This window comes from Colobus angolensis, unplaced genomic scaffold, assembly GCF_000951035.1.
Source record: "Colobus angolensis palliatus isolate OR3802 unplaced genomic scaffold, Cang.pa_1.0 Scaffold30, whole genome shotgun sequence".
Classification (NCBI taxonomy): domain Eukaryota; kingdom Metazoa; phylum Chordata; class Mammalia; order Primates; family Cercopithecidae; genus Colobus; species Colobus angolensis.
The window spans coordinates 12,340,499-12,355,346 of NW_012116266.1; the positions used below are offsets into that span (position 1 = coordinate 12,340,499).

General features: G+C 41.1%; 1 protein-coding gene across 2 annotated transcripts in view; it reads left to right on the plus strand.

Moving 5' to 3' along the window:
- The window catches only part of LOC105517446 (serine/threonine-protein phosphatase 6 regulatory ankyrin repeat subunit B), a 119,034-nt gene that overhangs the window by 79,149 nt on the left and 25,037 nt on the right, over positions 1 to 14,848 (plus strand). For both annotated transcript variants that reach the window (XM_011949991.1, XM_011949992.1), the window contains one exon: positions 7,780 to 7,858. In XM_011949991.1, coding sequence (XP_011805381.1) covers positions 7,780 to 7,858 — 79 coding nt within the window. The remainder of the gene's footprint in view (positions 1 to 7,779; positions 7,859 to 14,848) is intronic.

Here is a 14,848-nt window from a genome sequence, read left to right on the forward strand (position 1 = left end):
ATGGAATTTTGCTCTTGTCATCCAGGCTAGAGTGCAATGGCAGGATCTCGGCTCACTGCAGCTTCTGCCTCCTGAGTTCAAGTGATTCTCCTGCCTCAGCCTCCCGAGAAGCTGGGATTACAGGCACCTGCCACCATGCCCAGCTAATTTTTGTATTTTTTGTAGAGAGGGGGTTTCGCCATGCTGGCCAGGCTGGTCTCTAACTCCTGAGCTCAAGCAATCCACCCACTTCAGCCTCCCAAAGTGCTGGGATTAGAGGTGTGAGCCACCATGCCTGGCCTTTAGTTTTTTTTTTCCTGTGTATGCTTTTGTCTTCTGATTGTGAAACAATGATAATTTTTAAACATTATTTTTATTGTTATTATCATTATTTTTTTTGTTGAGACAGGGCCTGGCTCTGCTGTCAGAGGTAGGATCTCGACTCACAGCAACCTCTGCCTCCCAGGCTCAAGCCATCCTCTGGCCTCAGCCTCCCAGTAGCTGGGATTACAGGTGTATGCAACCACACCCTGCTAATTTTTGTATTTTTTGTAGCGAGGGGGTTTCGCCACGTTGCCCAGGCTGGCTGCCAACTCCTGAGCTCAAGCGATCTGCCTGCCTCAGCCTCCCAAAGTGCTGGGATTACAGGCATGAGCCACTGTACCTAGCAGAGCATGTTATTTTTATATATAGACAAACGAGAAAGCTGTTTTCACTTTTGAAAAAAAGAAAACCCAGGTGTAGCAGACCTAGAGAGAGCTACTAATAACTAATTTCTAGTTATTAGTAGATAACTAGAAATCAATAAAACTGGCAATGGTAAGAGGTAATAAGGGAACAGGGGAACGGGGAGGAGCTGACTGAAGGGAGAGGCTTTGGAGAAAGACAATCAGCAAGACTTGGCGGGACATGAACTGGAGGAGTTGAAGACTAATGTAAGGATTGAAATGTGGCAAAGAGGCCAGGCGCAGTGGCTCATGCCTGTAATCCCAGCACTTTGGGAGGCTGAAGTGGGTGGATCACTTGAGGTCAGGAGTTCAAGACCAGCCTGACCAGCATGGTGAAACCCTGTCTCTACTAAAAATACAAAAATTGGCCAGGTGTGGTGTCTGACACCTGTAATCCTAGCACTTTGGGAGGTACAGGCAGGCAGATCATGAGGTCAGGAATTTGAGACCAGCCTGACCAACTTCATGAAAGCCAGTCTCCACTAAAAATACAAAAATTAGCTAGGTGTGGTGGTGCGCACCTGTAATCCCAGCTACACAGGAGGCTGAGGCAGGAGAATTGCTTAAACCTGAAAGGCGGTGGTTGCAGTGAGTTGAGATCCTGCCACTGCACTCCAGCCTGGGCAACAGAGTAAGACTTTGTCAAAAAAATAAAATCAATAAAATAAAATAAAATAAAATTGGAAGGAGGGAAGAAAGAAAGAAATCCAGTGAAGAAAGGTGGTACAGCAGAGTAGTTAAGTGTTCAGTTCTGGGACCAGACTGCCTAAATTCTAATCCTAGCCTTGACTTTTAGTATCTATCTAATCATAAACAAGCTCTCTGTGTGTCTCAGTTTATCTGTAAAATTAGGGAAACAATAGTATCTTCTCCATGGAACTGCTGTGAACATTAAACAGCTTTATCACACATAAACCATGTAGAATAATATCTGCCACATGATAAGCACTAGAAAAATAGATGTTATCATTAATGTTCCTTAAGAAGGATGTCAGGAGGAAGAGTAGGCTTAGGGAGTTAAACCAATACATTTAGTTTTTGAGAAGCTGATTTTTAGGTTTTGGTATAGCCAGTCTGAGAAGTTCAATAGTGTAAAATGTGTTCTAGCATGACAGACTAGTAGAGAACAGAAGAAAAAGTGTAGGTTGCTTCATTCATGTAAAGGTGATTGCTGAAACCAGGAGAAAGGGATGAGACCGCCCAAGGAGAGAGTATGTAATAGCACAAGTACAGAAAGTGAGACAGCGCTTTACTCTTAGGATCAGGAGGAGGAGAAAGAGCCAGAGAAACGGATGAAAAAAGGTGTTAGAGGAGACAGGAAGGAGTGTCATGTTTTCATGAAGGTGGAAAGCAGACAGAAAAGAATGGGGCATCAGAGACCAGGGAACTGTCGTCCGAGGTTGGGAAGGAGTTTTTGTGTGGGGCTGAAGTTGCTGAGCATGGTGTTGAGGGGCAGGAAGCACACGGGCGGCCAAACTGTCAATGTTCCCAAAACTGTAGACATCTGTCTTGCCATCCTGGTGTCTGAAGGACATCCTGTGAATCCTTCAAAGGAAGGGAAATTATTGGAACTTAATAAAGGCACTTTCTTTACCAACCTCCACTTAATTAATTCACGGGGTTGTCTGATGTGCTTCATTGCATCTGTAAAACATGCCACCGATGCTCTCGGTGCGCCCGAGACCTGAGGCTAGAAGGCTACTCTCTGGCACAGCTGCCTACTGCTTCCAGTTAACTGACCAGTGGTCAGTTCAGATTGGAGAAGGGACTTCAACTGCTGTGATACATTGGTTTTTGCAGCCCCTTCTTCCCTTCCACAAATGGAACTGAAAAGCATAATTCCTTAATTTTAATATTTATTTTTTTCCTGTGGACTGCTAATCATAACTCGAATATAAGAAATGCCATTTTAAAACTCTGAGATTTGGGTTCATTATGATTGAATCTGTGTAAATAGGATTTTGAATCAAATCTAGCCTTCATTCTCAGTCTCCCTTCATCTATTCTGTTTGTATCCTCCGATTTCCTAATTCTCTTTGAACCCTCCTTAGTTATTCCTGATCCACTCTGGATGCATGGATCATCTAACATTTCCGTAGAGCCATCCTGTCTGACTCTGGAGGTAGCTGTCTAATTAAAGTTGTTATCTCCCTGTACCACATTGCTCCTTGGATTTTGAAAATGTTTGTAGATTGCAAGACAATTTGTATTTGTTTAGATTTTCCAAAGGTTGAGGGAAATAGCATATTGAAATGCAGCCAGTACCTACCCACATGTTCACTTTGTTTTCTTCTGTTCTCACAAAACAGTAAAAGTTATGTCTTCATGAGCAATTAAAAGATGGATGGGAAGAGGAGGAGGGATGTGTATTCAGCCTGCATTTCACAGTTCCTCATTTTGCTTAGATTGATTGACTCTGGCTGTTTTTTGACTTCATAATATGAGTTTAATTGTGATAAAATAAAGATATACTTTACTGATACAATAATCCACTGATGGTTTACTTGTAATTTGTAAATAGGTAGAACATGAGAAAGTATAAAATATTTTTTCTTCCCCATTAGAGACCACATTGTAATTTCTGTAGCATCTCAAGGCTCTTTTAGCAAGCATTCAAAGTAAGCATTAAAGAAGGCACTAGACATAGAGCTGTGCTGGATATGACTTAGAAAGACAGACTCAGAAATTGCCATTGCCAGGTTGTCTACCTCCTGGTCACTGACATTTAGCCTGTGCATGGTCTCAGTTCTTTTCTATCTGTGTGCTCTTAGATCGTTTAGCTCTAAGAGATGGGAGTTGAAACATATCTGCTTGAAGTGGACCAGTTCCCTTCTCTATATGTACCAGGACCAAATTATGGAATAGGTTGTGTTGGAGAAGTTGAAGGTGAAAACTGGAATAGGCAAGAGTAGGCAGTGATAGGGACAGAGTACTTAGAACTTTGGAGAAGTGAGGAAAAGGAGAGGAATGAGTGAGCCAACCACGTTCCGTCTCTCTTGCCCTTTGAACCATATGAAACAAAACAAAATAAATTGGATTATGTGTGGCTTTTTCACATCAGTATTTTAGATGGCTCTTCCATTGAATTAGGAAGACTTATTGGGCTTCTCACCTTATTTGACCCCACCCCTAACCCCAGGTTGGACTTAGTGTTATCCCACAGAGGCTTTATTGCTCTGTAGTAGGGCCACTGAGCTGCGTGACCCCAGGGGTGTACCGTGCCACAGAGAACATTATGCTTTCAAGACCCTGGGGAGTAACAATGTCTGTAAATTTAGGGAAGATATATGGGATATTGGAAGATGAGGAAAGAAGGCATTAGGAATAAAATAAAAAAAAGAACGGATTTCTGAGGAGACTGGTGGTCAAGAAAATATAAACACTCCTTTTAGTTCAAAGATTAATCTTCCTTAGGCAATGCCGAGTTCTGCCCTGAAAGAGTACTAGTATTTGTCATAAAATACTTTAATCCTCAGTACTTTTCCTTTATGACTTGATTATGCCTAACTCAATAGAAGCACTTCTTGCTTAATTAAATGGATTATCAAAATAACAAAAATTTCGAAGCCCTAAATTCTATGGGAAAATGTAGCTAGAAAATTGGAGGGAGACTAGAAATTAAGAAAAAGATTTTCATAAAAGCTTTGAATAGATGGAAGAATTGCACATATTCTCTCTTTTGAGAATGCAAGGAATGTTTTACCTTTGTGTGCAGTTCTAGGGATAGTAGCAACAGTCAGTACCCCTGCATGCTAAATTTCAGTTTCTCAGATCATGAAACTCAGTAGGGTTCCCTAGTCTCAATTTTAATATTCTGAGTTCTAACTTTTAAGGGCTAAATAAAAAGTATTATCCTTTTGAGTTTCATTGGTTTTCAATAGCTTTTTGAAATAATGAGCTCCCTTTACACCCATACCATATGAACAAAGCTGCCCCAAAATGGCTGCCATGATACTCTTAATGCTTCCTTCCCAATTTCCCCACCTTATCTACCTGTTTCCCTATGTGAAGAAAAAAATATCGGCTGTAGCCTGGACTCTGGCTATAAATGAATCCAGGCAAAGATATGCGAATATGGATGCAAAGCAATTGTCACCACTGATCGTATGGCTGTTCCTTGCATTTTACCTAACTTTGGTCATCTCCATTTACTTGTCCCTTTACCAAAGGCACAAACACTCTCAGAGAAAAGAAGGTTGTGGTGTTTGCTATCCCTGAAATGGGACTGACTTTGCCCACCACACACTTCAGAGATCACTTCTGCTTTGTCTCTCTGCCTGCAACTTAGATAGCTACCACCAAGTTGGTGGTTACCCCTTGGTAAAGCCTTTAAGCTCCTTTCTAGGCATGGAAAAATTGCTTAGCTAAATAGTGTGAAGATATTTTATAAATGCTGAAGTATTTATAGCTTTAGATATATTTAATTAATAATTACTTATGGTTTCATATTAAGAGGAAACACTGGAGCAAAATTTAAAGAAATAGCTCCACCTAGGGACAAGTTAATGCCAACTCCACAATTTCTGCCTTCTCTCTCCTTAGTTACTTATCTTGACGTGTCATCACTTTTTAATTGGAAGCAGATGTTTTAAATCCTTATTCCAAAGTAGTTCCCAGGTGTTTCAGTCCTTGGAACTGTGTGCAGTCCTGACAACTAAGGCATAGCTCTGGAATCAGATAACTTTTAGGAGCTCTCCTTCCTGGTATGTCTCATGGTCAGCGATGGTGTTGTATCTTATTCTCTTGATTGCTCCTGTTTTTCCTCTAAAAGTATTATCAAGCTTCAACTCTCCTTTCTCAGTCTGTTCTGATTCAGGTTAGACTCATATAAGATGGAGAGAAGATCCTATTATTTCTTTTCTTCCCACATCTACCTGAGAACATTGAATTACAATGATATGTGCTTTTTTTTTTTTTTTCAATCAAGATGAACTTACTGTTCTAATTAACTTTTTTTTCTTGGCACAGACTATGTGTAATCCCTTTTTTATTTCTAAGGAGTAGACTTATAGAATATAATGAAATTCTTGTGTTAAAACCTTGGTTTTATAACCTATTTTAGCCCACAGTCCAAAGCAGGGGTTAAAAATGGGACCCTCTTACCCCAATGCTGTAGTTCAGGGTTAAGGTACAGAGGTACAGAATTCATATTTCTTTTTCTTTTTCTTTTTTTTTTTTTGAGATGGAGTCTCACTCTGTCACCCAGGCTGGAGTGCAGTGGCACAATCTCAGCTCATTGCAAGCTCTGCCTCCCGGGTTCACGCCTCCCTAGTAGCTGGGGCTACAGGTGCCCGCCACCACACCTGGCTAATTTTTTATATTTTTAGTAGAGACAGGGTTTCACCATGTTAGCCAGGATGGTCTCTCTCTCCTGACCTCATGATCCTCCCGCCTCGGCCCTCCAAAGTGGTGGGATTACAGGCGTAAGCCACCACGCCTGGCCCAGAATTCATATTTCTAGCAAGAATCCTGGGTGATTCAGACGTAGGCAGTCCTCAGTCCACTCTAAGAAATACTTACCTAAATTATTATTTGTTTTCCAAGATGGAGTTTTTAAAACAGTCATTTTAAAGTACAGACATTTGGATTTCATCACAAAATGAACACGCATTTTTAAAACCTCGTATTTTAACCTCAAACTTAGAGAAATGTTTCCTCTGAGACTTAGAAAAATAAGTGTTACATAGATTTTTTTGATAAAAATACTTGGATGAAAATACATTCTCTCTACTGGAGATACTTTTATTCTAAACAGTAATATTTTCTTTTGGGCCTATTTTCAGAATAAATTCTGTAAATTATGATTTCTTAGTTACATATGTGGTACCTTGGTATTTAGTATAATGATGATTGGTATATAGATGTTGAACATTTTCTGTGTTTTGGCTTAATCTGTGTCAGGAACTTTCATAATTTCTATCATGAATAGTAAGAAATACATGAATTCAGCACACATTCCCAGCTGACCGTTCAAAAGACAATTTCCTAAAAAGTTGCATGCCTTAGTCCTGTAACTTCTAATGAGTTGAGTGAAGCAAGAGATTCTCTTTTGGAACAATGAAAAATTATGGTTTTGTTTTTGTTTTTCTGTTTTTTTCTTTATTTACTTTCTTTTTCTTTATTTTTTTAACTTTTTTCTTTTTTATTTTATTTTATTTTATTTTAAAAGTGATTTTTTTTTAAAAAAAAAGGAATTATAATGCAGGGAATAGTGGAGGGTTTCAGATCAGGTTTTTTTTTTTTTTTTTTTTTTTTTTTTTTGAGACAGAGTCTCACTCTGTCACCCAGGCTGGAGTGCAGTGGCACGATCTTGGCTCACTGCAACCTCTGCCTCCTGGGTTCAAGCAATTCTCCCACCTCAGCCTCCCCAGTAGCTGGGATTACAGGCGTGCACCACCATGCCTGGCTAATTTTTGTATTTTTGGTAGAGATGGCATTTCACCATGTTGGCCAGGCTGTTCTTGAACTCCTATATCAAATGATCCGCCTGCCTCAGCCTCCCAAAGTGCTGGGGTTATAGGTGTGAGCCACCATGCCCCGCCTCAGGTCAGTTTTAAGAGTTGCAGTGATTCAGAGCCATTTGGTCAGCTTCAGCTTAAAGCGGACCATGCAAGTTAACACATTTGTCTTTTTTGTATACTGTAGACAAAGGTTGAAAAAAGCATGTTGGAGGAAACTTCCTTCTCCAGTAGATCATAGGAGAGGAATAAAGGTTTCGGATGACTGTTTTTCTAAGCTTTTAAAAAATGTGATGTTATGCAATAACTTGACAGATCATGTGCATTTTATCTTTTCCTTTCAAAATTATCTTTGCCTCTTTTAATTGTTGATCATACTATTTTATTTTATTTTATCTTTTTTTAGAAGAATATCATTCTATCACCCAGGCTAGAGTGCAGTGGTAAAATCCTAGCTCACTGCAGCCTCATGTTGATCATACTAAATAAATAAATAAATACATAAATAAATGTTTTCAGGGCATTATTAGCAGTGTCCATAGGGGTGTTTCAGATTGGTGTCACTGGCTCATGAGCACCTCCATTGTTTTTCTCTCCCTCTTTTTTTTTTTTAGAGTAAAGATGGCAAAAGTCCACTGCACATGACAGCTGTCCATGGAAGGTTCACACGGTCACAGACCCTCATTCAGAATGGTAAGAGAGATGCTTCAGTAGTGTCATTATTTCAATAGCTTCTTGTTGTGAATTTGGCTATCAGTTACCTGCATATGAAAGTCAATGCCCTGAGTTTTAGTAAGCATGCAATTACACAATTCTTTGATGTACTTTGCTAAAAACTGTTCATCAGACATGTCATCAATATCCACCTTAATAGTAAAAACATAAAGCCACAGTGTCACAGTCAATTTGGAGTCAGGCACAGAGCATGAGCTTGGAAATTGGAAATGATACATTTATATAGACTCAAGATCCTGTGCTTCTCACTCTGAAACTAATAAAGGTAAGTAGCATTCATTTTCTAGCAACAAATCTGAATTATTTTTAAATTTTGGAGTTCACTATAGTTTCCTAAGTTAAAACTTATTAAGCTAGTTGGGCAAAAGTAGGAAAAATGAGATAACTCAGAGGAAAAGCAGGTAAGGATGTGATATAAAGGATCATAAAATCACAGGCTTAGGCGGGGCGTGGTGGCTCATGCTTGTAATCCCATGCAATTTGGGAGACCAAGGTGGGCAGATCACCTGAGGTCAGGAGTCCAAGACCAGCCTGGCCAACATGGTAAAACCCTGTCTTTACTAAAAATACAAAAATTAGTCAGGAGTGATGGCAGGCGCCTATAATCCCAGCTACTCGGGAGGCTGAGGCAGGAGAATCGCTTGAACTCAGGAGGAGGAGGTTGCAGTGAGCCGAGATTGTGCCATTGCACTCTAGCCTGGATGACAGCGTGAGACTTTGTCTTTAAAAAAAAAAAAAAAATCACAGGTTTGACAGAGACCTGGGAAAGTCACATACTATAGTAATATAGTAATTTTCCGGACTCACAACAAAAGGTATACTTGAACCATCAGGTTGTCACTGAAGTCAAAGTACTAGGGAGTATCAGTTTGCATCCTGGTTCCTGTTAATAACAGGGGGTCATGGCAGAGTGGGTTGACTTTGATAACACAACTTCTGTTAGCAAATATTAGAGACGATTTAAAAAAAACAAAAACCAGGTTTAGTTCAGAGTTTAAGCTGACATTCCAGGTCAATCCAGCAGTTCCTATTTTTAGTTGACCCAAACTTCTACTTCTCAAAATTCTGATATTAGTCAATTTCCTTGGACCTGTACTTTCTCGTCTATAAGACTTTCGGATCACATACACTTGAATTACTAGTGGCACTGAGTTATGTCTTAGGCACGCAATACTTAAAACAAAGAAGTCATTTGACATTTGGATGGAAGTCCAGCCAGTGGAATTATGCTTAGGAAGCAAAATATCTGCAGCAAAGCAAGGGAAATTTGTAAGCATTCCAGTGAAGCTACAGGGGAAAAGAAATCCTAACAAATTTCCAGTGAGCCAAGGAAGGTAAAACAGAAATTAACTATGCAATACCCACTATTCCTGATTTGAAATATGTGCTATGCCTTTGACATTCATTTTATTGAAAAGGCCACCGTGTTTTATTTTGCTGAATGTAAATAAAGGGGGCTGGGGGGAGTGACCCTAGTCTCTTTTGAGCACGTCTCTTATGCCACTGTATTTCTCAACTGTTTTTCAGAAATAATGTCCACCCGCCTTTAAAAACAAACAAAACTTTTAGAAACAAACAAAACTTAAACAGCTTGGTTCCCTTTTAGAGCAACTTAAAGCTCCAGAGACAAGGTTGGAGGGAAAACAACTTATCTCCTTCTAAGCACTGCCTTCCCTGCAGGTTCATCCCTGTGTGTCAGGCTGAGCTGGTCATCTCCATGACGCATCTCCCCTCTGTCCTGCTGGCATGCTTACAACAGTCCCAGGGGACTGCTGGCAGCTTTGACCTCTCCAAGAGCCATGTGGGCTGGAAGACTTCCATGTCCTCCCTTCCTAGACTTTTTTTTTTTTTAAAGACACTGTCTCACTCTATTGCTCAGGCTGGAGTGAAATGGGGTGATCTTGGCTCACTGCAACATCTGCCTCTCGGGTTCAAGCGATTCTTGTGCCTCAGCCTCCTGAGTTGCTGGGACTACAGGTGTGCCACCATGCCCAGCTAATTGTTGTACTTTTAGTAGAGATGGGGTTTCACCACGTTGGCCAGGCTGGTTTCGAACTCCTGACCTCAAGTGATCTGCCCACCTTGGCCTCCCAAAATTCTGAGATAACAGGTGTGAGCCACCACACCCTGCCGTTGCTAGACTTTTGAGTTCAGGGAGACCTAAAAGAGACCCTGTCTCTTATCCTCTGTGTTCAGGGGATCTTTGTTTCAGAACCTCCCTCATTCCTGGTTGTCCTGGCATCTTGCTTATGGATTGGGTAGGGTCCAGCGGCCTGAATTGGTAAGGATATAGTGGCTATAATATATAGCCTATTATATATAATGATAAAGCTAAGTGGTAATGATAAAGCCAAGTGTTCACAGTGTGCCAGGCACTTGGCTAAACACCCCTTATAAAGCCTTTCAACCACCCTATGAGAAAGAGGTACTATTATTATCTCCATTTCAAAGCTGAGGAAACTGAGGCAGAGAGGTTGTCACTTGTGTCTGGATAAATGGCCAGTATGTTGTGGAATAGGGATCTGAACACAGGCAGTCTGACATCAGAGACTGAACTCTTAACCACCACTCTTACAAACATGACCTCCAGAAACCAATGGTGTTTTAAGAAAATTCCTTTTAAAATTGAATTCTGTTTACTCTGAGAGTCACTTATATTTGAAATCGAGTTTTCCCTGTAAAAGGATGCTTTGGTATTCTCTTCTCTCAACTGACAGTTTTTTTTTGCATTCATAACACATGTGAGAACTGTGAATTCTTCCATTTGACATTTTTTTAAATGCCCTTGGGGAGAAGAAAAGGAAGTTCTTTTTTTACCTCCTGTTCTTTGGCTTCCTTCTGGGAAGAATCCTGGGCTGTTGCCGGGACCCTCCCTCTCCAGAAGCTCATGCCCCTAGGGCCTGATGTCAGTCCCCCCAGAGTGGGACATCACCCAACAGGAGCCACTCTGTCCTTCAGGACCACATGGGCACAGCGTTTGGCTCCCTGAAGCGACTAAACGTGCTACTGAGGAATGTTTTTTGTATTTATTTGTTTTGTTAAATTGCATTGGTGTTTGGACTTTGAATAGCTTTCTCTGCTTCCCTGACTGCTCTCTAGTCAGGATTACTAGTTTTCATAAATTTGTTTTTCCAGAATCATCCAGCTTTGGTAAGATAATAATGAAAAAAACAAACAAACAAACAAAACCCCACTCTATTTTAGTTAGTAAAGACTAACTCTGCTATCCAATCACATTGTTTGTTGTCTGAAGCGGTGTTGTCACAGTGAGAGAGGGAAAGGAACTGAGTGAAGACACCATGTGGTGTCCGGAAGCATTTGACCTCACCATTGGTCCTAGGCACCCCCCTCAGATGTGGTCCAGCAGGTTACACAAGTTCAAAAATGATGTTTTCTTCACAGAAGCTTTAAAAATAAATAGAGTTTGAAAAGGAAGAGTCAAGTTCTAGGTTAGGATGAGTCAGTGTGAGATTTTTGACCCTTTGGCTCACAATACTTCCAAGGCAACTTAATAAGCTGACCATTCTTGTTTGTGCAGTGAAAAACTAATTTCAGATGAATGCTTAGAGGATGCTAATTAATTATCCTTTCTGACATTCTCTGCATACTTCTAAATTGGCAAATGTTTATTTTCCTCACTGGTTGTCAATGATCAATCACCAATATTTAACTTGCAACCTTCAAATGACAAACAGTAAAGATATTTCATTTGCGTTTCAAGCAAGTTTTAAAAATTTTCAAATGAAAATGAAAAGATTTGTAGAGTGATTGTAAGATAGAAATGCACTTATGTAGAAGTGCTGTTTAAATAGAAAACATGTTTTCAGATAACAAATAGAGAGTCTCTCTTTTATTTTTCCACTAAGTTATGATGTTCTCCTACATTTTAGGAGTCTCGCTCTGTTGCCCAGGCTGGAGTGCATCTCAGCTCACTGCAAACTCTGCCTCCCAGGTTCACTCCAGTCTCCTGCCTCAGCCTCCTGAGTAGCTGGGACTGCAGGTGCCTGCCACCATGCCCAGCTAATTTTTTGTGTTTTTTAGTAGAGACGGGGTTTTACCATGTTAGCCAGGATGGTCTCGATCTCCTGACCTCATGATCCGCCTGCCTCAGCCTCCCAAAATGCGGGATTACAGGCGTGAGCCACCACGCCTGGCCTCCTGAAATATATTTTAAATGATAACAAAAGCACATATGGACAATAATTATCTTTCTTTCTTTAAGATGAAATCTTGCTGTGTAGCTCAGGCTGGAGTGCAGTGGCACGATCTCAGCTCACTGGTATCTCTGCCTGCCAGGTTGAAGAAATTCTCCTGCCTCAGCCTCTCAAGTAGCTGGGACTACAAACACTTGCCACCACACCTGGATAATTTTTGTATTTTTAGTAGAGATGGGCTTTTGCCATATTGTCCAGGCTGTTCTTGAACTCTTGGCCTCAGGTGATCTGCCCACCTTGTCCTCCCAAAGTGCTGGGATTACAGGTGTGAGCCACTGTGCCTGGCCAATTATCTATATTTTTACAGTTTTAAACTGACTTGTAAAATGAAAGCAATGAAAAAACTACAAGAAAAAACTTTTATCAGCTCAGACCCTCTATTCCACCCTGCCTGATAATTTTCACTCTTCCCTTTCTCCACCCAATTTTTGGCATATCTGAGACTGGTAAATCTGGAGGCTCTAACACTTTTTAAGAATGGTTTGGCGACTCTTGGCTGGGAAGGATGTGGATTGATGGAGTATTTGTCCAGGTCTCTGCAGTCTGGGGATCTGTCCCACATCTCCTTGGATCAGTTCGACAGTTGGGGCTTTTAGGCAGACCACCATGGGCAGCTCTGATACGGATACATGCACATTGAATTGCTCTGAGGTATCTGTGGAAACGAGGTGGCTGCCTGTCTCCAAAGCTACCATCAAGTCATAAAATGAATTGATCTCAACTGGACACTTCTAAATTCAGGCCATAGTTAACTGTCTGTTGAGTCCCTAGATGATCACAATAACTAGCTTTCTTTTATTATTTTTCCTGATTATAAGAGTAGTACATGCGGCCGGGCGCGGTGGCTCAAGCCTGTAATCCCAGCACTCTGGGAGGCCGAGACGGGTGGATCACGAGGTCAGGAAATCGAGACCATCCTGGCTAACACGGTGAAACCCCGTCTCTACTAAAAAATACAAAAAACTAGCTGGGCGAGGTGGCGGGCGCCTGTAGTCCCAGCTACTCGGGAGGCTGAGGCAGGAGAATGGCGTGAACCCAGGAGGCGGAGCTTGCAGTGAGCTGAGATCCGGCCACTGCACTCCAGCCTGGGCAACAGAGCGAGACTCCATCTCAAAAAAAAAAAAAAAAAAAAGAGTAGTACATGCTCACTGTAAACTAAAATTAAGTCATGAAAGAGATTCCCTGTGGTCCCCACCAATGTGTCTCCTCAGCCCTATCCCAAGAATTTTTATTGACAGTTTGGTGACACTTCTGGATTTTTCTATGTATTTAAGAATATATGTAAAGATATTTAATTATTACTTTACAAAAGTGATCATACTTTATTATTTGGACAATTCATTTTAAAAATAAGGCCAGATGCAATGGCTCACACTTGTAATCCCAGAACTTTGGGAGACTGAGGCAGGCAGATCGCTTGAGGTCAACATTCAAGAGCAGCCTGACCAACATGGCGAAACCCCATCTCCACTAAAAATACAAAAATTAGCTGAGCATGATGGCATGTGCTTGTAATCCCAGCTACTCGGGAGGATGAGGCAGGAGAATCACTTGAACTCGGGAGGCAGAGGTTGCAGTGAGCCAAGATCGTGCCACTGAACTCCAGCCTGGGCAGCAAGAGCGACAGTCTGGCTCAAAAAAAAAAAATCCAAAATAACAACAACAAAAAACCCCACTGTAACACAGAAACAAAGATTTGAAGAAAGATCAGTATTTCTATTCAAGTTCCCATTTATATTTCTCTGTCCCAGTCAGTTAAAAAGGGATTCCCTTTTTGTAAACAGCTATTAAGTTGCAAACCCCTAAATGGGTAAATTTATCCGCAGCAAATTGATTTTCAAACAAAATTCTACACACAGAAGTCTTGAGAGTAGCATCCAAAATCCTGTGTGTACTAATTGGAGTTTTGAAACAATTGTCCCCTTCACAAAGCACACACATTTTGGTAATCATTTCACTTTGTAGCAAATGTTCTTATACTCTAGCCCTGCGTTTTGCCAGTACACCTGGCTAGAAAAAAGCATTGTTTGCTGAAAACAAATGTTGGGGAGTTATTAGTTATAATGGCCAATAGTAGGATTCATTGGAATGAAGAACCATATAGATCTGATGAGGACCTTATGGACGGTCTTATTACAAGGAACAGTGTCCTGGCCTGGAAGGTGATACTCTTTCCCCAGATCTGAGAAGACTCTCAATGGCTTCTTTTTGGCACAGTGCTCGAGTATACTGCTGATGGGAATGCTAATGGGCACAGCCTTTCTCAAAAGCTTGTTGCCAGTATGTATCAAGGGTCTCCATACTTTTAGTCCAGTAGTCCTACTTTTAAAAATATTGCTGGCTGGGCTTGGTGGCTCACGCCTATAATTCCAGCACTTTGGGAGGCTGAGGCAGGTAGATCACTTGCGGTCGGGAGTTCGAAACCAGCCTGGCCAACATGGCAAAACCACATCTGTACTAAAAATACAAAACTTGGCTGGGCATGGTGGCAGGCACCTGTAATCCCAGCTACTCGGGAGGCTGAGGCAGGAGAATCGTTTCAACCTGGGTGGGGGAGGTTGCAGTGAGCCAAGACTGCATCACTGCACTTCAGCCTGGCAGACAAAGCGAGACTTCATCTCAGGGGGGGAAAAAAAAAGTTACTAAAGGAAATCATCCATGTAAAGACTATTTGTAAATATGTTCATTATTGTGTTTTTCTTAATAGCAAAGATTTGGGTATGGCCTCAATGCC